The sequence below is a fragment of the Salmo salar genome, chromosome ssa24 (genome assembly GCF_905237065.1).
Source record: "Salmo salar chromosome ssa24, Ssal_v3.1, whole genome shotgun sequence".
Classification (NCBI taxonomy): domain Eukaryota; kingdom Metazoa; phylum Chordata; class Actinopteri; order Salmoniformes; family Salmonidae; genus Salmo; species Salmo salar.
The window spans coordinates 36,513,786-36,537,307 of NC_059465.1; the positions used below are offsets into that span (position 1 = coordinate 36,513,786).

General features: G+C 44.1%; 1 protein-coding gene across 6 annotated transcripts; it reads left to right on the top strand.

Moving 5' to 3' along the window:
• LOC106585853 (ataxin-2) lies at window positions 1–23,522 on the top strand. 6 transcript variants are annotated; one of them, XM_014172548.2, is made up of 25 exons: window positions 1–678; window positions 2,415–2,448; window positions 2,724–2,783; window positions 3,501–3,572; window positions 4,101–4,251; window positions 5,026–5,040; window positions 7,033–7,163; window positions 7,612–7,703; window positions 7,886–8,074; window positions 8,370–8,536; window positions 10,659–10,850; window positions 11,413–11,592; window positions 14,468–14,602; window positions 14,775–14,882; window positions 14,998–15,068; window positions 15,187–15,497; window positions 15,689–15,755; window positions 15,874–16,005; window positions 19,990–20,007; window positions 20,581–20,647; window positions 21,127–21,305; window positions 21,530–21,656; window positions 21,952–22,364; window positions 22,481–22,640; window positions 22,916–23,522. In XM_014172548.2, the coding sequence occupies exons 1-25, from the start codon at window positions 587–589 to the stop codon at window positions 22,942–22,944; spliced, it is 3,192 nt and encodes a 1,063-aa protein (XP_014028023.1). In that variant the 5' UTR covers window positions 1–586; the 3' UTR covers window positions 22,945–23,522. The 6 variants fall into 6 exon arrangements, with proteins under 6 accessions (XP_014028023.1, XP_014028028.1, XP_014028026.1 ...); XM_014172552.2 differs by having other exon boundaries at window positions 4–678; window positions 21,952–22,307; XM_014172553.2 differs by lacking the exon at window positions 10,659–10,850.

Below are 23,522 nucleotides of genomic sequence, written 5' to 3' on the forward strand. Positions count from 1 at the left end.
ACAAAAAATACCTGACGGTTAGACTGTGGATTGACCGCCAGTCACTCATTTGGGTTTATAATTATTATTTTATTCGAAACATGAACATTTTAAGGTTGTCAAAAGACGAGGGGCAGTTTATTTAGGTGGGATCAAAGCGTGACGGAAATCGGTATATCCCTCCGCTGTTTTGTCTCCTTTCAAGACTGGTTTTGGTCTTTTCGCTGGTAGCAACGAAGAGAGAACCAGACTTAGCTGAAAATCCCGTTTGACAGAATTTAAATACATTTTCAGAATCGAAAAACAAGTTGACAGGAGCGTTAATTCACCCATTTGTTACAAGTGTAGTCAGCGCATATTCTATTTTTTAAAGAGCGTTACTTATATTTTTTAAAAGGCATTAACTTACACAGCTACTAGCTAAGTTGGCTAGCTAACTTTTCATAGGTTTGGAATCACATGCGCGAGTAGCTGAGCGACGTTATCAAGTTGACGTTTTTTTTTAAACTAGTTAACTATCGCTAAATATTATCCAGTCGTCATTTGGTTGCAGTGCATGTTTTTGAGATTTTAGGAATACACCACACACGTCGTTTATGGGCTCATCATGTCAATGAAGCAGGCCGGTGGTAATCGCAAACCCGGCAGTGGCGCTGCCTCTGGTGCTGGGGGAAGTGGCGGACGACAGAATTTGGGCAGGTAGGTGATTTTATTCAGTCGACATTTTAGCTAACCATATTATTATTATGATGCCAACGTTGTGAAATTATCAATCGCTGACTATGCTCTTAATTACAGTAGTTGATATTTCCACGATAAATGTCAACGTGTGTCGCCCTGACTGCTATAGTATAAGCTATAAAAACAGTCGCACACTTCATATAACGATCTCTAACCTCACAGTAATTTATTGATTACTGGGAGGTTATATATATGAAGTGTGCGACTTTTTTTAAATATTTTTTTTATAGCTTATAGGTTATTCACCGTTAATCAGCACCTCAACACGAAATAATTTTATCTGGGTCTACGCCAGCTTATGCTTATTATCTGACTACTAACCGTACGTCGTTGGCGGTAGGCAAGTTTCTATCCAGCTAGTTAGCAACTTGGTCCATACTATTCGGAATCCTTGTGATGTCCCTAACCCTAGCCTTAATGTAACCATTTAAAATGTGAACGGGTGAGGGACGTCGAGGATCCCGGATAGCACGGACCCTAGCAAATTAGGCCTACGAATGATGCTGGACACGGTCTCGTAGTACTGCATGTTCCAGCAGTAATGCCGTACTTAGCTAGCTAGTTTTGGTTTGGTAGCTCCATGTCTGTTTGTAAGTTAGCTAGTATTGAGAGCATAGCTAGCTAGCAGTGGTTTGTATCCTGTTCCACTTGCTTCGATGGATCGTCCTGTTAAGAGGATGCGTATGCAGCTAGAAATCAAACGGCTAGCTAGCTAGCTATACCGTCTTAACTAGAATTAGCTAGGCTACTACCCTGTTAACCAGTTAACGCTTTCTATCGTTGAGTAATTTAATTCATGCCTTCATTGCATCGGCGTCAAATGGATAAGTCAGTATAGTAAAGGTGGGCAGGACACAACCACTCAACGTTTTGCCTTTAAATATTGTTGCGAGATGGAAGTTTTGACACCGGCGATTGCAAGTCATATTGCCAAACTAGCTTGCTACCTTTTTTGTTTTGAAGTCGGAGTCACAGCAACGATGTTGCAATCATTTTTAACTTGTAAGTGCGTGCAAGTCTGCAAAAGAAAAGGGGGCGTGGCGGGGTTTTGTGGCGAAGATATAATTTAGAGACCGACAAAGGACTTTCAACCATGACGTTTTAGTTGCTGCTTGTGTAAAATTGTGCCCTTGAAACATGGCTTGTGTAAGTACTATCGTTAACCAGAAGGGCTTTATTTCATCAACATATCAGTCTATTTTGATAGCAAACTATGTTGACGGTAGGGACAGTACGTTCCAGCGTTGCATGTGTTTTTTTTTGGGGGGGGGACCAACAACAATAGTCATATTCCACACTTCGGAGTCCTGACCCATGCATCATAGACGTTTAAACCAGCCATGCATATATAACCTGTCATATGGGTTAGGGAGGCAAGCGCAAACTGAAATTATTTCAGTAATGTATTTCCTATTCCAGAAGGAAATTGTGTGTGTGTGTGGGAAAGTGAAGTATCCACTGCACAGCTAGTGAAAATATCTAGCCAGTCATATTTCAGGTGAAACTTACCCATATGAATCATTATCACTACAGGGTATGCAGGACTCATTAAATATGCTTAGTGTTTATTTGACTGTGGAAAGACATCAAACACTGCATTTATCTGTCTATTTTGTGTCACAGAATCAGCAATGAGTCATTTTGAGGATTATAATGATATTGACAATTATAGTTTTTTATTTTTTGTCTTTAAGGGGGCGGCATAGTGCCAAAGGACCTTCAGCAGCAGTAAGTGAACAGTTTCATTTATCATTGTTTGATTTGGTTTTCAGTCCCATTATTTGAATTAGGGATGTGAAGTTGGCAGCTAATGATGATTTGTCACTATCTAGGGTATCATATCTACTATTGTTTTTTATGGGAGAAAACCCCCCCAGCATACTGGTACACAGTTGTCTGTCACACTCTTCTTTGTCCATAATGTTTGCACACATATTCTTTGGTGTTATTTTACTTTGGGCTCTCAGGTTTGAATTGCATGATCAATACGTTTTGTCTTTCAGGTTGTCTCTAATGGTGTATATGCAAACATGAGGATGGTCCATGTCTTGACATCATTAGTGGTATGTTCCCCCTCAGTTCCCCGATCACTTGATGCATTAAGGCTGTGAGGATCAGGCAACACCAAATACATTTTATGATTTGAAACTAACTGGTAACCGATCTCTAGACGGAGGTAGCAGAGCCAGATACTGTGTATGTTGGATGTGTCCCCTCCCCAAAGCAGGGGAAATACTGAACAAAGCTTTTTTATCTAATGTCACTGGAAAGCTAATGCCAGCACACTACACTTTTAATTTTTTTATGTAACCTAGGCAAGTCGGTTAAGAACAAATTCTTATTTACAATGACGGCCAAACCCGGAAGCTGCTAGGCTAATTGTGCACCCGTGATTGGGACTTCCAATCATGGGTGGATGTGATACAGCCTGGATTTGAACCAGGGACTGTAGTGACGCCTCTTGCACTGAGATGCAGTGCCTTAGACCTCTATGCCACTTGTGCTGTTGACTCGTTGAAGCATATCAACCAAGCAACAGTGACATGTACCACATATTGTTTTCCCTTGTGATAATTAAGCCATGTGTGATTGACAGATTGTTTTAATTAAAAGGCATATTTTTTTTAGGAGTGAACTTTGTTTAAATGTGTTGTTCAGACTGCCAATGGAGATACTTCTTAGCAGCAAGTCAATGGTCTTAGTTGAGTTGGAATGTAACCGTACATCTCGTGTGTATGACGATGATAACGGAGTAATATTTTTTCTCCCTTCATTTGCAGGGAACCAATTGTGAACTGAAAGTAAAAAATGGAATGGTTTATGATGGGGTGTTTAAAACATACAGCCCAGAGGTAAGGATAAGCACATGAAGCAATGTCAAGCCACATTTTTCCTCTTGGGTGACAATAAGTACATTTTAATTGTTATGGCTAGATATGTGTTGTATGACCTGGTCCCTTGTAGCTTAGTTGGTAGAGCATAGTGCTTGTAGCGCCAGGGTAGTGGGTTTGATTCCCGGGACCACTCATACGTATGTCTGTACGTTGCTTTTGGTAAAATCGTCTGCTGAATGATTATTAGTAGAATATGCTTGGCTTCACAAGTATTATATCTTTCTTGGTAACATAAAAGGAGGGTTACACACAGTGGGCCTTACATGCAACATGTGCTTCAAGTTTAACAGCCTTGTTGTCCATTTATTAAAGGGAAAATGCTTTACATGGATCACTTACTGATACAGTGTTTATAATCTCACACATAAAACCCAAATAAATATCAAATACAACCATGTATTCCCTTCAGGGAGTAGGCTAACCTAAGCCTTTACAGTGATATTTGATGGAGCTCTCTACTTCACCACTCTGTCGTCCATCCCCCAGTGTGACCTGGTTCTGGATGCAGCCAACATAAAGAGTCCTGGGCCCAGTGTGGGCCTGCGACAGGAAGACCTCGTGGACAGCATTATCTTCAAGGCTTCCGACGTGGTGGTGGTGCACTTCAGAGACGTGGACTTCAATTTTGCCAGAAAAGGTACATCCTTATGTCAAGACCTATACATTCAAGGTTGTCACTGGCCCCTTAAAGACATAGCTCCACCTACAAAGTTAACTTGAGTTGGTTGGATTCGTGAGGAAATGCCTATTTATTGGCCAATACAAAGATTGCCCATTCCTTCTGTGTGAATTGTTATCATGTCTAGAAGCAGAGCCAAGGGCTAGATCATGTGCCTGAACTGAATGCTCCCTCTGTGGCCAGTCATTGAGTAATAATGTGAAATATTGATTGCTCTGAATGTCTCCCAGGCACTGCAGGGGTACTCAATAAGGCTGTGATCCAATATATCTATATTACCTCTAAACCTGTCAGGACTCAAACACTGCACAGTGAGCAATGATATACTCTGCTAGTTAGCATTGTAATCAAATCAACTAGTGAAGTGGTACTGTGTGAAGTAGATGGGCTAGATCAGTGCTTCCCCACAGCCATTCCGGAAGCATCCCTGGGTGTCCAGGTTCTTGTTGTAGCCAACCCAGTTTCTAGCTGACAAATAGCAAAGGCCACATGTTAAATGCATACAGTATCTCATTGCCATGTGCCAGATATTTCACTGGGCTAAGTCTCAGGTAATGCATCAGAAACCCATTTGTTTTGTAGATGAAAGAAATGTAGCTGTGTGGTTGGAATGGAAACATTAGTATATACATAGTGGCGCTTCAGGAAAAAGGTTGGGAACCCCAGGGTTAGGCTACCTGTCTTCTCTCAACTGACCCTCTCTTCCATGTGTTTTTCCTCAAATGGGTGTAGTCTCTACTGACACAGGTAATATGCTGTTTTCTGCTCTTGCACCTTTTTGTTGTTGTTGACGCATACACATGTTAATTTTGATGGTAAGGGGGTAAACAGTAAAACCTCAAAAGCTTTGAGGAAATGCAGTAGTGCAAGGGTCCTCTGTAGAGCATGGCTTTTGCAACGCCAGGATAGTGGGTTCGATTCCCAGGACCACCCATACGCAACGTTCCCTCTAAGCTGCAAGCAGCTCCCCGGGACTGCCGCACAAAATAAATATCAGCCTGCACAGAGAAGCACGAGATTGAAAGTCACTCAACTTTCTAGAGTTTTCCCCTTTAGTTAACACTATCAAAGTTTCCCTTTACTGTGGGAATTGTGATTGAATCAACGCAATGTTAGCCACTTTCAATGCAACATACCAAAACATAACTATGCAAGAGATTTTGTTGTAGGAAAAACGCATCGGAGTGGGATTCTATTGTGTTGACACGCACGACTCAGCCTGTACTCTACACAGACCTTTGCGGCATAAGCAATCAGAGCTGCAGTAGGCCTATATGCAAATAGACCATTGCCATATGAATCTGTGCCATTCATGTTGAACTGGACTGCTTTTACAGCATGAGTGGTCGTGAGTAGATGCGCTTGTTTTGAGATCAACGTGAGAGCTGCATGTATGCACATTTTGTTCATATCCTTTGCTAGTTAGTGATTTATTAGCCCAGTTATAGATCATTTGTAGTATGCAATAGGGGGGAGTGATTGCTTCCTACAAGAGCACAAAACGTGTAAGTTTCTAGACCTTTGAAAAGCGAGTCGGCTGAAGAGCTTTTTTTGTCTTAAGAGGCAATGTTGTATTTTGAGACGTCTTGAATAAGCTAAGTAGCCAATAGGCGGAGGGTATTATCATATGTCTGATTCGCTATAATAATGGTATGGGAGTAATAATACTTTTTAACCTGCTTATCCACTTGTCTTTCAGACAAGGAGGTGACTGAAAATGTGTTTGACACAAGAAACCACTATACAAAATAAAATGTATCATGGAATGTAGGCCTACATTGACCACACATTGGCTGCTACTTTAGGCTGAATGATAGAACAGCTATTTCCATGTTATGATGTGCATTTCTCCATTGTTTTTGATGGTTGGCCACTCTGATAAGCCTACATTATGAGTAAATGGCGACAGCCTACTTGATCACTGTCTGAAACTATAACTCGGTGTTCACTGTAAACTCACATTGGAAGTTGCACAGAATTTCCACAATGTTGGAAGTTTGTGCTCTGCAGACCTGAAATTTGCTCAGTGAGGGACAACATTTGAGGGAATATTACCCATACGTAAAAAAATAGATATGCACCCATGACAGTAAGTTTCTTTGGATAAAAGTGTCTGCTGGATGCCATATATTATAAGGGTCAATCCTCATATTGGGCTTGTTTCAGCCAGACCCCCTTGTCATTAAAATCCATGTTTCTGGAGGACCTATTCAAATGGCTTGGTTCTCTAAAGAGCTTTGGTTGACTCAATTGAATAAATGCAACTGAAACAAAAGTACTTACAAAGATGTTGAATTGTGCTAAAATATCTCTCGTTTAAAAATGACAAGTGCGGTCTCAAATTTTCCTTTTTATAATTCAATCAATTCTGCCTGATCACATTTCCAGGCAGGTCAGAAGGCATATTTTTCATGCTATGACTGTAATCTAAGTGCATGTTATTTATAGATTTATTTTGCTTACTATCATTGATTTCTGTACTCATTCTCCCTAATGTTAACACTATGATTCTGCTACTTCGGTGTTGTGACTGTCTAATGGTTATCCTGACATGAACACTGCCAAAGCAAAGAGTGCACCTGGCTCTTAGAACGGCAGATCATGTGCTATCTGCCTTCTCCACACCTGCACAGTCATCATTTACCTATGCGTGTGCCTGCGTGTGTATGTGTGATCCCCTCTGTTTGCATGCATGTCTGTCTGCTGTATATAACTCTGAATGTGTGTCGTAACGTGTAGATAACTTCACGGACACTGCAGTGGGTGGCAGAATCAACGGGGAACACAAGGAGAAGGACCTGGAGCCGTGGGATGGAGGGCGGCAGCAGCACATGGTCTCAGGCAGCCTGGAGTCTCTGGACACAGACGTGGTATTGCTTTCCATTTAGTGCTCTGCATGGAACTATATCTGCTGCTGTGGTCAAAGTTGCCCCTAGATGCTGATCTGGGATCAGTTTATTTTCCACCTTAGTGGTTAAAGGGTTACTTTGGGATTTTGGCAATGAGGGCCATTGTCTACTTCCCCAGAGTCAGATGAACTCTCTCTCTGCTTCCAGTATGAAGGAAATTGGAGGTCGTTTTGCAGCCAATGCCAACTAGCGTTAGTGCGATGACTGGAAGTCTACAGTAGCATCTGACTCTGGGGAAGTAGATCAATCCCGAAGTTTTCCTTTAAGGTTAAGATTGGGGCAGGGGAAGATGATCCTAAATCTGGAGCTAGGTGACACTTCACTCCAGAGCATTGTTGTTTTTTACTCTCCATTCATAGTTTATATCATCTGACCAAAAACCTCTCCCTCTCTGCCTCGCTCCTCTTAGTCAAATGGCTGGGACCCGAATGACATGTTCAAGTACAATGAAGAGCAGTATGGCATCAAGTCCACCTACGACAGCAGCCTGTCCACCTACACGTAAGCTACTCCTGCCTCTGTCCACTCATGCGTCACACAGGCACAGCCAGGTTTATCAAGAAGGAACTCACCTCATCCACTAACAATGTGTAGCACCCACTTTGCTTTGCATGTGTGTGTCCCCTGTTTGGGGACGTGTGTGTGTGTGTGTGTGTGTTTAAGGTTTGCCCTGTGCTGTGCAGGGTTGCCCTGGAGCGGGATAACTCTGAGGAGTTTCTGAAGCGGGAGGCTCGAGCGGCCCAACTGGCGGAGGAGATCGAGTCCAGCTCCACCTACAAGTCCCGCGTGGCCCTGGAGAATGATGAGCGCAGCGAGGAGGAGAAGTACACGGCCGTGGTGAGGGGAGAGAGGGAGCAACATACACTCAACAGGTGGGTCTCTGAGGGGCAAGGGGTTTTCACAATCCATTAGTTTATGCTAGCATCGATAAATTGAATGTTCGTCTATCACTCGCATCCATGTTCAGCTGCGACTCGCCTCTCTCATGCATGGCTAACATACAGGCATACTGCAGTGTCTTCAAGCTCTCGTTCAGTTGTGGACATTGCAGAGGCAGGCTTGCAGGTTGTTTGTAGGAGTCCGCTGCCAATTCGCACATCTGGTTTCACATTGTGGTAGTTGCATTAGTTTTGAACTTGTTCTCCTGGGTCACTGATCTCTCCGTAGAGAAAACAAGTACATTCCCCCGGGTCAGAGGAACAGAGAGGGGATGTCATGGGGAGCGGGTCGTCAGAACTCCCCCAGGTTGGTCCAAAGCAGCAGCGGACCACCCCGGCCAGGTCTTCACGACTACACCCCCAGCTCTGGAGCCGACCAGCGGGTTGTCAACGGAGGTAAGGACCCCCGGCACCCTGGTTCATCCTGGAGCATGGAACAATATCACATTTTATTTGTCACATCCTTTGTAAACAACAGGTGTAGACTAAAGTCCTATTCACATGGGACTAGTATTACTAGAGAATGTTGGTTATGTATTTATTACCCCAGAATGTCCGTTATTCCAGAGGACGATTCGGCCAAGATTAGTTTTTTTCAAACTCCCTGTAATTTTTGGGATGGAAGCCTGGATGTTTTTTTTCTAGGCGTGAAGATATTTCAACAAGTCCAAGCGACAATATGCTACACTGATACATCGAGCTTGGTTCCAAGTTTCTGAACCAAACCATCTTTTAGGTCTTGGGTTGATATATATAATATTTGAATTAAGAAAGTGTAATATTTTAACGATCCTCAGTAGAAGGCATCCTAAATGCCCCCCAGGCTTCAGATGGGAGCTAAACACTACATCCTAAATGCCCCCCAGGCTTCAGATGGGAGCCAAACACTACATCCTAAATGCCCCCCAGGCTTCAGATGGGAGCTAAACACTACATCCTAAATGCCCCCCAGGCTTCAGATGGGAGCTAAACACTACATCCTAAATGCCCCCCAGGCTTCAGATGGGAGCTAAACACTACATCCTAAATGCCCCCCAGGCTTCAGATGGGAGCTAAACACTACATCCTAAATGCCCCCCAGGCTTCAGATGGGAGCTAAACACTACATCCTAAATGCCCCCAGGCTTCAGATGGGAGCTAAACACTACATCCTAAATGCCCCCCAGGCTTCAGATGGGAGCTAAACACTACATCCTAAATGCCCCCCAGGCTTCAGATGGGAGCTAAACGCTACATCCTAAATGCCCCCCAGGCTTCAGATGGGAGCTAAACACTACATCCTAAATGCCCCCCAGGCTTCAGATGGGTGCTAAACAGTTAACTTGTCATTTCCAAATGTTTAGCTCAGTTGTATGCTGCTTTGGGATCTATTAACAGCAAGGGTTGCATTACATAGGAGCAATATGTTTCAGTGATGCATTTGGCAATATTCAATTCACACACACAAAACAACCAAAGCATTCACTGTGGAAGTTGATACATGTTGGCCGTTCATATATAGGCTATGAGCAGCACTTCGTTCAATTTATCCAATCACTTATTGTTTTCTTGCTCAAACTGTGAGCAACACCTGTCAAATTCAGACATTGCTCTCAGAACACAGGGATGTTGATTCACACGGGACTAGTATTATCAGAAGACCTTGGAGTTCGCCAAAAAACCTAGGATATTCTGGATGGAATTGTTACACTCCTGGCATATAAAAATGACTGACATGGCAGATTGAGAAAGGACTAAAATGACAGATGTGGTGTTTTGTGCTCGTGCACATAATGCCATTACCCAACCTCCCCCAGTAAATCTAGGGCACCACACAATGCCTGAATGAAAGGCACTATTGTCAAAGCCAGAGGATGTCTCTGTCAGACCACCCCTAGATGGGTTTTTACAGGCATCCTGTAGAGTTCAGTTGTGTGAACATGACTGGCTATTTTTGAATGAGCTCATCTCAGTCCTGAATTTACCCAATCCCTAGTTTTAGTTAACGTTCTTCTTTTTAGTTAAGCTGTATGTTCATCTCGTAGTTTGTATTGTATATTCTAACTGGTCTTTAGACCACAACTGTCGGATCACCTATAGGATTTGTCAGTCTGTCTGGGAAACTGGCCGTGGCGAGTTTGGCCTTGACTTTCAGACATTAGTACTCGGTAATCATCCTCTCATCCAAAAAAACACAATTGCATGTTTCTCTCTCTACATTAACAATTTGAATGTCAGTTCAGTTTCATTTCCTGAGTTGTCATCTTGTTCGGCGTCCTAACTTTCTTTGACCTTTTTTGAAGTTTACACTGTTTTCATCAATCTCTAGAGTTTATTCTTTGCTATGCTGTTTCTATCCGTTTCAACCTGCTGACCCCGTCTCCTCTTCCCGCCTTTCCTTGAATCACCCTCCTTTTCCTTGTGTACCCATCCCTCGTCTTTACCCCTCGCTCCACCTTATTATCAGTCCTCTTTCTGTCCTTGCTCTCTCGTTTCTCCTTATTTCTCCTCCTCTGCTCATTGTCATTTGTCCTATCAGGTGCCACCTCCTGCCCATCGCCCTCCTCCCGCTACCAGTCAGGCCCCTCCCCTCTCCCACCCAGGGCGGCCACGCCCACCCGGCCTCCATCCAGACCCCCCTCGCGGCCCTCCCGGCCCCCGTCTCACCCCTCTGCTCACGGCTCTCCAGCTCCCATCTCCACTATACCCAGTAGACGCATGTCCTCTGAAGGTAGCTACCTCCCTCCTAACAGAGTGGTGAACACACAGAGCCACGTGCACCGCTGGGCTGGGCTGGCTGTGCTGCTGCTGTCTCTAATCTCCTGCTACAAGACGCTCCTTTTCAATTGAGAAACGGCTTTGGACTTCAATGTTTTTTTTCTTCTTTGCCCTACCTCCGCTATCCTCCTGTCTCTCTCGCTCCTGCTCTCTCTCGCTCTCCTTGCACACATTGCATTGTGAATTGTGTGGTGTTGGTCGCTCTCCAGTAACACTCCCATGGTGTGGCCTTGAAAGCAGGAGGCACTAATCAAAGGCTTGTCACAGACTTGTCAGTGTTTAAGTCCACTGGGTGCATTGATGACCGTTGTATTGGTGAAGGAAAGATGGTGTATGTATTCATGCTGTTTTTCCATCACCGTTCCTCAATCATTTTGTAATATCGTCTGTGGTAAGTAGCTGTTTGTATTGTCCACCTAGCTGCATATAGTTTGTGGTACTAGTGGCTCATAAGTCTACCTGGGCTCCTTCTAGCTAAATGATGGGATGTGTCACAACCATCTCTCTCCCTTCAGGCCCTCCCAGGATGTCCCCAAAGACCCAGCGTACCCCTCGCACCCACAGAGTTCCCCCCGGGAGTAGAGTCCCCCCGGGAGTGGACTTCATGCCCCACAATGCTCCAGGAGAGGTGCCTGTGCCCCCGGCTACCCGCAGCAGCTCATCCAGTGGCACCTGGTCTTCAGTGGTCAGCGGAGGTAAGAAACCCCATCGGTCCTTCAGGACTGGGGTGGAAATGACACCTGGCAAAATAGCTTGGATTGTTACAGATATAGCCACTGTGGTTATATTACATAGACAAATGGTATGCCTAGGGTTGTGGCGGTCATAAGATTGTCAGCCGTTAATTGTCATGCAAATGACTGCCGGTCTCATGGCATTTGACTGTTAATTAACATAACATGTTTAGCATCTCCTGGCTTCCACACGTACAAGATGCTGATGCACGCCTTTGGAACATTAACAAGTCAAATGAATCCATTTAATATAGCCTACACCGTCACAATAAAATACATTATTTAGTTGTGATAGGCCTATAAACCTGGGAATGTCTTAGAAATCAAAACATAAGTGTTGCATGAGACTATTGATGATTTGGAAGAAGTTGCATAAAAGGGCATGTGCTCTCATCCTTCCCTCGGCGAGATGATTGCATTGTTAATCTGCTTGTGTGTCAAGCAAGTTAGGGGATATCTAATCAATGGAAGATGGCATGACAACGACAATTAAAAGGCCACAACAACCAACAACCAACAGGGAGGCTTGTATTTAGGCTAATTTGAATGGAGTAGTGATGTGTTGGCCTAACTGTAGGATAGTGAGATGCAAGGTAACATTATGGCTAGCCTCAAGTAGCCAAGTTAGCTAGCTTCTCTCGGTTTGATGCAGTCAAGACCGGTACAATGTAATCCGATGGGATGGTAACTAGCAAGAAGTTATTCCAGGGCGAGAACAGTAGTTGCGGTCTCTCCCTCCATGCCTGCTCCAAGCCTCCTGAGTCCCGTGTCTTACTCTCACATTCCCACAAACACTGCACGCTTCTGCTCTCTAAGGCAGGTAGCCTAGAGGTTAAGAGAGTTGGGCCAGTAACTGAAAGGTCGCTGGTTTGATTCATCGAGCTGGCAAGGTGGACAAATCTGTCATTCTGCCCTTGAGCAAGGCAGTTAACCCCTAAACTGCTCCCCGGGCGCTGAAGAGGTCGCTTGAAGGTTCATTCATTTTGAATGTTTAGTTTTTGTGCATCTCTGAGTGAGTTTTTGGTGTTCAAGCAGGCAGAAATCCGTCCGGTATGAAGTAGCACCGTGATAGTCACTCACACTACACTGGAAGTTAATAGGAATATGACTTTCACATTGTGAAAACGTCTATCATACATGTCAGGTTTCAATACCGGAGGATGTCTTGACTCTGGAGGATGTCTTCTCTCCAATGAGCCATTGATCATATTTTTTGCGATATTCCTACCTGGAGAAATGTGTAATTTAACAGAGCCTAGCACATTTTTTCCCATTTGTCTGCCTCTTTAGTCCAGGGTGCATTGCTAGAGATATATTATAGAAAAGAGATGGGAACGTATAATGCCCCGACCAAGCATACTGTCAACCAATCACGTTCACGTTGTCATGCTGCGTCACGCGATTGCTAAACTAATTGTCACGCAATCCCTTTCTCAAAGTCGGTGTATATGTTGAGAAACATGCCTATTTTCCTCAAGTACGTAGTGTCACGATACTATAGATGGCAAGTTAATTATCTCACATCTTGGTAAAGATTTATGTTTTGAGCTAGCGCCCAATAGACTCGCATTCACTCCTTAAAAGAGGGTGCTCCTTGTCCCTGAATTGCCCAGAATGCACTGCGTGGTCATTTTTCATAGCATGGGCAACATTTCCCCATCTCAAAAGTATATTTGTGCCTCCCGAGTGGCGCAGCGGTCTAAGGCCCTGAATCACAGTGCTAGAGCTGTCGCTAAAGACCCGGGTTGTATCCCAATTTGCTATGTTACATGCTGATTATGTCTTTGTTATTATTGTGTGTAGCTACGTTTGCTTGCTAGCCAGCAGCCCATAGAGAGCATTGCATTGTGGATTTTGTAGTTGACTTGAGCTGCAACAGATTTCCACAACGATTTTGCTACCCACCTTTATCATAATGCCAAAACTAAACATTTGTTCACAAAAAATATTGTAGTCACACATTAGTTATTTAACACTGTAAATTGAAGGAATTAGAGGATTTGGGTAGATTTGTTTCTGCAACCTACTTCTCTGAGGGTTTGGGTTAAAAGCACAAGACACATTTTGGTTGAATGCATTCAGTTGTGCAACTGATTAGGTATCCCCCTTTTCTTACTAGCCCTGTGCCTCACATTTCAGAGTTCTGTTCAGGCTGCAGAACTTAAAAGTGGTCTGCTGATACTAAGGGGGGCTCTCCCCGGTCTTGCTCAAGGATCTTGCCGGCTCGGGGATTCAAACCAGTGACCTTTCAGTTACCGCACCAATGCTCGCTCTGTGCTTTCTCATTCTCTCTTTCTGTAACGGCTCTGGTTTAATAAGGTATCAAAACAATGTCTTCTGCTGCTTCCCTCATTCTCATCGGACCGGTTGTCCTTCACATCCTTCCGGGTTTTAAAATACATTTATGCATATTGGGTCCTGGGCTTTTTCTCGAGTCCATTTCAGAACGGGAGCTCTGACTCCCATCACCATTGTCCTCATTCAGATGATTAAATCATGAAGTGATTTAGAGGGACAATGGAGTGCTGAGTACGAGGCCATTAGAGGTTCGTTGGCAAGTTTGGTAGGCTACCATTCAGGGCCATTCATTTGCGCAGTTTTGGATGGGTTTACCCTGACCAGTGGTCACAGGGAATTAGACTTATGACTCGACTGCCGTTGTGGCGGTAATACGGTCACTGCGACAGCCCTAGATAGACTAAAGACAAATTTCCATTCCGTGTAAACTTATTGGACAATGAAATGTTCTCATCTTAGCTGTGAAGTCTTATGTAGTGTAAGGGATTTCTCTCTTTTGGATGTGTGTAGGATAACGGTGTTTGTTGCTCTCCTATAGCACACAGACCTCGATCCCCTGGTCCCTCGCCCCAGACTGGGTCCGCTCCCGTGGAACCCGTTACCACGCCAATGTCAGCTTCCTCACCTGCTGCTAGCCCTGCCCCCAATATGGCCGCCACCTCCTCAGCAGAGGGTAAGTCTGCTTGCCATCGACATCCATACTCCTATTGTTTTCTGGCTGTATGCTCTGAAGTAGTGACAAACGTAAGAATCTGTCACTTTCATATTAAAAGCAGTCAATCGACCGCTGTCTGAAACAAGGCACTTGACAATTTACTCTCCCCTTCTTTCATCCCTTAATATAGCGAAAGATTCTCGGGTCCAGGCGACGAGACAGAACTCTCCTACGGTCAACAAAGAGAACATGAAACCTCTGGAGAGCCCCCCTAGTATCAACAGACCACTGTCTAAAGGTCTGCAGCGTGGACACAGCTCACAGTTTGAGGAGGATCCAATTGTATTGTCTGAAATGCAACTCTATTTCTGTATTGGTGAAACGTCTCATGATCTTTCACTTTCTCTCTGCAGGACCCCCCTCCATGGCACCAGACCACAGAAAACAAATAGACAACTTAAAGAAATTTAGTGTAGATTTTAGGGTAAGTTAGGTGTCCTCACTTTCCTTCAGGAAGAAGTATCTCTTGACAGTGAAATACAGAAAATGTCATAAATAATCTTTGTTAGTACAGCCATCTAAAACTCATCTCGCTCTCTTAGTTGCAGTCCAGCTCTAACCCAGACCCACAGTTTCAGCAGATGGTGACTAAGCCTCCGCAGGACACGGGAGAGAAGTCCAAGCAGCTTCCTCTGGACAAGGGGTTGGAGGGGTCTGAGGAGGGCCCTGTGGTCCCCGCCAGGAGCAACAAGCCAGACAGCCCTGGCGCACCATCCCCCTCTCTGTCCTCTTCCCTCTGTCCCGCCCCGGAGCAGAACAGGGGGCCTGACGTGACCTCGCAGGGCGTCCAGACAGCTGCACCCAACTTCAGCGGAGGAGCCAAGCCTGAAGACAAGGACGAGGATGAGGCAGAGTGAGTGTCATGGCCATGCATCTGTTCCATTTGAGTTGGTGTTGTAGTGGGCCTCTCTTGAGGGTAGGCACAAATGGAGTGCAGCTTTAAAGAGCCAACCTGAGAGAAATGTATCATCCTGGAACTCCCGCTTTGCCTAAATAAATTATTTTCTGTCTTATGTTAATGTATTCCTTTTTCCTGCTCCGCAGTCAAATGAGAAAGTCAACTCTGAATCCCAATGCCCACGAGTTCAAACCCAGGGTCTTCACTCCTCAGGTCAGTTTGACTCCCCACATAGGCTGCATCTTCTGTTTCTGCTATTTGATATCTCTGCTTGAGTCCGATATTTCTTTTGAAGATGAAAAGACTTTGTAATATGTGCCTGTGTGTGCAGCCAAAGCCGGCCACCACCCCGACCCCCCCGCGGCCCCAAGGCCAGCCCAGCCCCTCTATCGTCATGCAGCAGCCTCAACAGGTCTACTTCCCCCAGATGTACCCTCTGACCCCTGTCAGCCCTGGAGTCCAGGTGAGACGACACACACAGACTCATCCCCCTGCATGCCCCCACAACTCTGGCAGGTCAGAAGAATACTTGTGAAAGCTGAGACATCCCCATGAAATTATAAGTGGTATATGATTGGCATGCACAGTTGCTAAGCAGCATGGAAGGTGGATGAGGGTCCTAAAATATTTAGTTTACCCTCCTTTCACCTCATCCCTTATCTCCTGCTCTCTGTCTGTGTGTTGTGGTACAACACCTCCTTTTCTAGAGGTCGACCGATTTTTGATTTTTCAATACCGATTATTGGAGGAACAAAAAAGCCGATTAATCAGCCGAATTTTGTATTTATTTTTTAATATATATTTATTTGTAATAATGACAATTACAACAATACTGAATGAACAATGAACACTTATTTTAACTTAATACAATACATCAATTTAGTCTCAAATAAATAATGAAACATGTTCAATTTGGTTTAAATAATGCAAAAACAAAGTGTTGGAGAAGAAAGTAAGAGCAATATGTGCCATGTAAGAAAGCTAACGTTTAAGTTCCTTGCTCAGAACATGAGAACATATGAAAGCTGGTGGTTCCTTTTAACATGAGTCTTCAATATTCCCAGTTAAGAAGTTTTAGGTTGTAGTTATTATAGGACTTTCTCTCTATACCATTTTGTATTTCATATACCTTTAACTATTGGATGTTCTAATAGGTACTTTAGTATTGCCAGCCTAATCTCAGGAGTTGATAGGCTTGAAGTCATAAAAAGCGCAATGCTTGAAGCACAGCGAAGAGCTGCTGGCAAATGCAGGAAAGTGCTGTTTGAATGAATGCTTACGAGCCTGCTGCTGCTGCCTACCATCGCTCAGTCAGACTGCGCTATCAAATCATAGACTTAATTATAATATAATAACACATGTGAGCCGTAGTTTCCGGATTTGACCATATTAATGACCTATCATTTCGAAAACAAAACATTTATTCTTTCAGTGAAATACGGAACCGTTCCGTATTTTATCTAATGGGTGGCATCCCTAAGTCTAAATATTGCTGTTACATTACACAACCTTCAATGTTATGTCATAATTATGTACAATTCTGGCAAAGTAGTTCGCAACGAGCCAGGCGGCCCAGACTGTTGCATATACCCTGACTCTGCGTGCAATGAACGCAAGAGAAGTGACACAATTTGCCTAGTTAATATTGCCTGCTAACATGAATTTCTTAACTAAATATGCAGATTTTAAAAAAGATATACTTCTGTGTATTGATTTTAAGAAGGGCATTGATGTTTAGGTACATTGGTGCAACGATTGTGATTCTTTCACGGAAGAGCTTTTGTTAAATCATCCCCCGTTTGGCGAAGTCGGCTGTCTTTGTTAGGAAGAAATAGTCTTCACACAGTTCGCAACGAGCCAGGCGGCCCAAACTGCTGCATATACCCTGACTCTGCTTGCACTGAACGCAAGAGAAGTGACACAATAGTTAAAAGAAATTAATGTTAGCAGGTAATATTAACTAAATATGCAGGTTTAAAAATATGTACTTGTGTATTGATTTTAAGAACGGGGTTAATGTTTATGGTTAGGTACACATTGGTGCAACGACAGTGCTTTTTTTCACAAATGCGCTTGTTAAATCACCCGTTTGGCGAAGTAGGCTGTGATTCAATGATACATTAACAGGCACCGCATCGATTATATGCAACGCAGGACTAGATAAACTAGTAATATCATCAACCATGTGTAGTTAACTAGTGATTATGTTAAGATTGATTGTTTTTTATAAGATGCGTTTAATGATAGCTAGCACCTTACCTTGGCTCCTTGCTGCACTCGCATAACAGGTAGTCAGCCTGCCACTCAGTCTCCTCGTGGAGTGCAATGTTATCGGCCATAATCGGTGTCCAAAAAGGCTGATTACCGATTGTTATGAAAACTTGAAATCGACCCTAATTAATCGTCCATTCCGATGAATCGGTCGACCTGTAGTTTTTTTCTGTATAGAAAAGTCTAGGGCGGGCCGCGTAAGTGTTTTTTTTCAGGCCACTTATGTCCAAACAGTAAAAAAAACAAAAACATAAAAAAACAAGTGGGATGGGAAAAGGTTCAGTGTAAACTTAAATAACTAAAACCCGCTATAAAGTACAGTATGTAGAAAAGATTATGGAGCTATTCATTTTAAGATCAGTCAGGGACAATCACATTTCCCAAATGATTCATTCAGGACCATCTTTGTCATGTCATGGGGCCCACATTGATTTTGTTACATTTGAGTCACACAAATAGCATAAGCCATGGCAAGATGTGTAGACTGGAGTAAATTAGCTATATAACAGCTACATTTTGTCACTGCGGACAATAGTCTCTAAAATTTCTGGTCAGGGACCGCACCAGTGACCATGCCCACGGCCCCTCCACATCCACCACCTAAGCCCCATTTTGACCCAGAAAACACCCTGGAATGTATCATTCCCAACCAGAAGGATCACCTTCAATTTTTGCTTCACTACTATCAGTGTTTTATAGTTTGTGGGTATTTGTGTGATCCATATGTCCTTATATGCAGTTGTGGCATGCATATATTAGAGGTCCTTCTTTGGCCTGACTGGTCGTTTCACCATTCCACAGTCATTTACTCACTGTTTGAAGTCATGTAGAGTAGCCTACTAATTCTTTGTATTGGTTTGTGACATTTCAGGAGACTTCAGGTGGGTTTGAGTCGAGCTTGAGTTGTTTTTCTTCTGAGTATCTCCTGTCAGTATACAGAAGCATTGTCTTGATGCTAGTCCTGAATGCAGTAGGGCTGGGCGATATCGCCAAAATGTCATCTGGTATTTTTCAAATTTGACGGTATTTTGTTTTTGATTCTTAAGTTGTACATTTTCTTCATTAGTAGTACGTGACCCTAGGGTGGAAACACATACATTCTAATGGGTCTTTCTCCATTCTGATTGTTTTATACTGTTTAATTCAACTTCAACCTAAAATCATTTCCTGCACTCATTTGAGATCATTTCCACACTGCCACGATATGGACAAAAATACTAGGCCTTATTTTTAACCAAATGTTGCAATTTAGATCAAACCACTCGGTTGAACTTTTGGAAATAGAATATAAATAATAGTGGGCACTTTGAATACAGTGACATGACAACAAATGAAAATGCCATGGACGAGTTATTGTGACAGGGTAGGAACCAAATGGTGATCAGTGTTTCCAAGGGGACCCTATAGTCTTTGGCTACATTAAATCTTTATTCATACATCCAACATATGACTAGTCAGCTAACTAGCAATTAGCATTAGTGGCTAACACAATTTAGCTTAGCATGCTAAGAAAATACAAACTAGCTGTTCGCAGATATAAGAAACACAAACTAATATTGTAGTTTTAGTATGCTTGTGGATTTATATTAAGATCAAAGTGGAAAAATTGTTGCATGTGCTGCATTGACCATGCAGACTGAACGAAAGTGTCCGGTGGTCAAACAACAACATGCACTCCTTGAGTGACTGGGTGGGGGACCAGACCCTGGGGTGGGGGACCAGACCCTGGGGTGGGGGACCAGACCCGGAGAGAGATGACTCAAGTAGTGGAGTAAACTATAAAAATGAACGTTACACACGGCATATCACATTTAACAAACATTCAAATACCCTTACAGAAGGTAAAGTAAAAACCCAAACCGGTCTGTGCATCAATACCGGTGTGTGTGTGTATACAGTAAAATACGGTCTACCGCCCAGCCCTAGAATGCAGTTTGAGACTAGTGAATCCGTTGTGAACTATGTAATTGTGTGATGGAGATCTCTGGACTTGCGCTGTCTCCAAAAGCACATACAATATCTGCCACAAAGTGATTTATTGAAGAAATAAATCTATTTTGGTCTTGAAGTTGCTATGGTGATCCAACATTAGTCACTTGAGAGAGAAACATTTTCTAGTTACCACAAACAAGCAACTAAAGAATGGTTGTGTTTCTCCCTTTCCTCTCTCCATTAGAAAAGCATTATCTGGAAGGTTTGTGCATTTCTTAAGCTTTCTACTCTTTTTCTCACCTTTTTTTGTCCAAATCCGTATGTCATGTTTTGCTTGCTTGAAAATGTCCCATCAGATGTTGGTTTGCCAATTTCTTATTGCAATTGTTGATCTTCTCTTCGTTTAACAGCTTACTTTGGTTCATTTGACAACTAATGGTCTCGCTGCCTTAGCATTTTTTTACCCTGACCTAAGACTGTCTTCATTCTTAGTTTACAAACTGAAGAAATGCAGAGCAATTCTTGTCTTTGTATGTGAGCAAATGTTGCTATTTGATGAGCCTGCATTAATAATGTGCAGATGAAGGTAGAATAAAAAGTGCATGGTTCATAGTCATCTAGGTGATAGAAGGGGGGGCCCAGTGTGGACAGACAGGTGTATGCATGTGACCTCTGGTACGAGACCAGACAACCTTTCTTCTCTTCAAGTTTACAAGGCATGCTGTGAACATGGATTGTGGGTGTATGAGGAAGTCAGAGTTGAAAGGGTAAGGGGTCAAGAGGGGCTGAGAAATCGGTGGGATAACCCTGGTGTTCTTCTGATCTTCTCTGCCAGTCTCCAGCCATGTACCACGTCCAGATGCCTCATATGACGCTGAGCCAGTCCAAGCCCTACAGACCAGGTAAAGGTTAGACTGCTCACTGGCAACGCTGTCTCATGTCTTCCTTGTCCTCATCAATAGCACAGTACAGCTGCCAGATGAACAGTCAAAGCCTGCTTCCAGAAGTCAGACATGCTGCCCCTGCATACACACATGCGTGCACATGGAGCCAAATGCATAGTGAAGACATTCTCATGACTTTGTGCAGTAAATATTCATTTGTTTTGTAGTTGTAACAGCTGGCCTGCATCGGGTGATAGCGCTGCTGAATGTGTGGAGCTTTTGATGGTGTTGTCTAGTCTGCTGCAGAGCCAAACAGCTCCTAACAGTGCTGCTGTGCTTTTGGAATTCAGCATTTTCATAGGGTGTATGTCATCTTAGATGGATTCAGCATTGTAGACAAATAATGAATTTAAAAGGTTGCCCACCCAGATATATCTCCTGTTATTCTGGATGTTGTGTTTTGAACGGTTGTTGTGGTATGCCACTGGCTGCTGCAGTACCCAACATGCCCCAGCAGAGGTCAGACCAGCACCACCCCCAGGGCACGCCCACCATGATGCACCCGGCCGCGGGGCCGCCCATCGTGGCCCAGAGCCCTGCCTACTCAACCCAGTACTTCACCTGTAGCCCACAGCAGTTTACCAGCCAGCAACTGATGCCCCACTACCAGTCACAGGTAACAATCTGCCAAAATAACTACTCTACTCACTTCTATGGACCATGGATAATGGAAAGAAGACCCTACAGATTTTCAGGGCTTGTAGAAAGAATTCCAATACTCCTCCAATGAGCACATGAATGCCTGAAAATCATCAGCAGTGTCTTTGGAATAGGACAACACACACACACACACACACACACACACACGTGCAGGCAGTGAGTTTCCCCGTCTCCCCCCAGGCCCAGCATGTGTTCAGCCCGGTGATGCAGGGTCAGGCCAGGATGATGGCCCCTCCCACCCACGGCCATCCCGGCCAGCTGGTCTCTTCCACCACCCAGTATGGTGAGCAGACTCACACCATGTACGGTAAGACTCCCCTGTATATGTGTCTCAGACCACATTTTCTACTCTTCCCACTATCTGGTTGTGTGTATGTACCTCATCTCACCACCCAGAACCAAATCAGCTACTCTATTTTGGTTCTGGGACCGGTGGTAGAGAGATTTGTAATACGGTTGCATAGCCACTCTAATTCCATGTAAAAAGCATAAATGGTGTGCTATTGCGCAATAAACGTTAGCTTATTTTGTTTTGGTAAAGCAAACATGGTGACGTTTGTCTGGTCCGTGACAATAACCCAGTCTTTGTTTGGGGGTTCCAGTGTCACAAGGCCCCATGCCGCAGCAGTACGCCCACCCCAATACCACCCTGCATCCCCAGCCCTCGGCCACCCCCACAGGCCAGTCCCAGCAGGGCGTGCAGCACGGTGGCAACCACCCGGCCCCCAGCCCTGTCCAGCAACACCAGGCTGCTGCAGCTGCCCAGGCCCTGCACATGGGCAACCAGCCCCAGCAGCAGATGTACCAGGCCCTGGCCCCCACCCCACCCTCCATGACCCCGGGGCCCAACCCCCAGTCCCCCCAGGGCAGCTTCTCCTCGGCCCAGCAGGCCGTGTACCTCCACCCCCAGCAGATGCAGCACGGCTACAACCCCTCCCACATGGCCCACATGCAGCAGGTGAGCTCCACCTTCAGAAGCCCTTCCCTTCACTCTGAGTACATACTATATGAGCAGGTTAGTGGTCCCAGGAACAAAATCATTCATCACCTTTATGGAATCAAAGTCAGTAACAGTTGTATGCATCTCTTTCTACTAATCTTTTTTCTCTGTCTTGTTCTCTCCCTCTTCAGGCCCATCTCCAGTCTGGGATGGTGCCATCCCACCATGGTAACCCTGGTCACCCTCAGATGATGCTGATGGCCCCCCAGCAGCCAGGTGGCCCCCAGAATGCCCTCAACCCCATCCCGGTGTCCTCCACTGCTCACTTCTCTTACTTGGCTCACCCCCAAGGTACGTCCCTACGAAACCCCATGCCTCAGGGGGAGGACTTCTCCAGTCACCTGACGGATGTCTTTGCTACTTGTTCAACTAAACACTACACGTCTTAAATTGGGGCAAACGGGTTGTTCATCATATCAATGTTTGATCCCATTTCTCAGCCTTTTTGCTAATGATAATTTTGGTTGAAAACAGATATTAATAAATACTGACATGCAACTGTATCTAATCTAACTACGACTGGCCAATCTCAATGATTTGCTCCGTTTTGTGTTTTGTCCCTGCAGTACAACAGCACCATCAGCAGCAGCTGTAGAGGATACTGTGGAGAACATGGACCCCTCTACCACCCTCGCTCTCTGAGTCTTCACACAGAGAGAATCCACACAGCTCATGCTATATGCGTGTTCCTCTCCCAGTCAGAATGTTCAAACAGATTGTTGCAGTGGACAGAGGTTTTATTAGTTTAGAGTTGTGCTGATAACAGAAAGGACTCCTCACCCCCATACACACCTGTAGAGTCCCTAAATGGAACTTGATTTGGCTTGCCAATTTAACAATTGAGAAGGTAAAAAAAAGAACCGAAACTTGCATTTTGTCTGCACCTTGATATGAAATTCTTCCAACGTGGACAGTGTTAAAGTGACTGTTTAATTGCTGCTACTATTGCTGCATTCAAGACTTAAGAACAGGTTCTAACCAAACTAAAACAAATTAAAATCTTCCTGTAATTAATAACAAGTTTGGCTTAAAGAACTGAAGTATTATTTATGAATTGATGGCTAAGGTGATCCCACTTCCCACCTGACCATTATGTAACTTAAGTTAAAATACAGTTTACTTTGTAGATGTACATTAAAAAAATTAGGAAAAAAATAAAAGTTTTAAACTGGG

What these genes read in the sequence shown, in the direction of transcription:
- LOC106585853 (XM_014172548.2), top strand. Translation starts at nt 587, where the DNA reads ATGTCAATGAAGCAGGCCGGTGGTAATCGCAAACCCGGCAGTGGCGCT. An exon ending in GAGCAACATACACTCAACAG is followed by an intron (nt 8,075 to 8,369) that starts GTGGGTCTCTGA and finishes ATCTCTCCGTAG; the next exon opens with AGAAAACAAGTACATTCCCC. An exon ending in TGCCCCACTACCAGTCACAG is followed by an intron (nt 21,306 to 21,529) that starts GTAACAATCTGC and finishes GTCTCCCCCCAG; the next exon opens with GCCCAGCATGTGTTCAGCCC.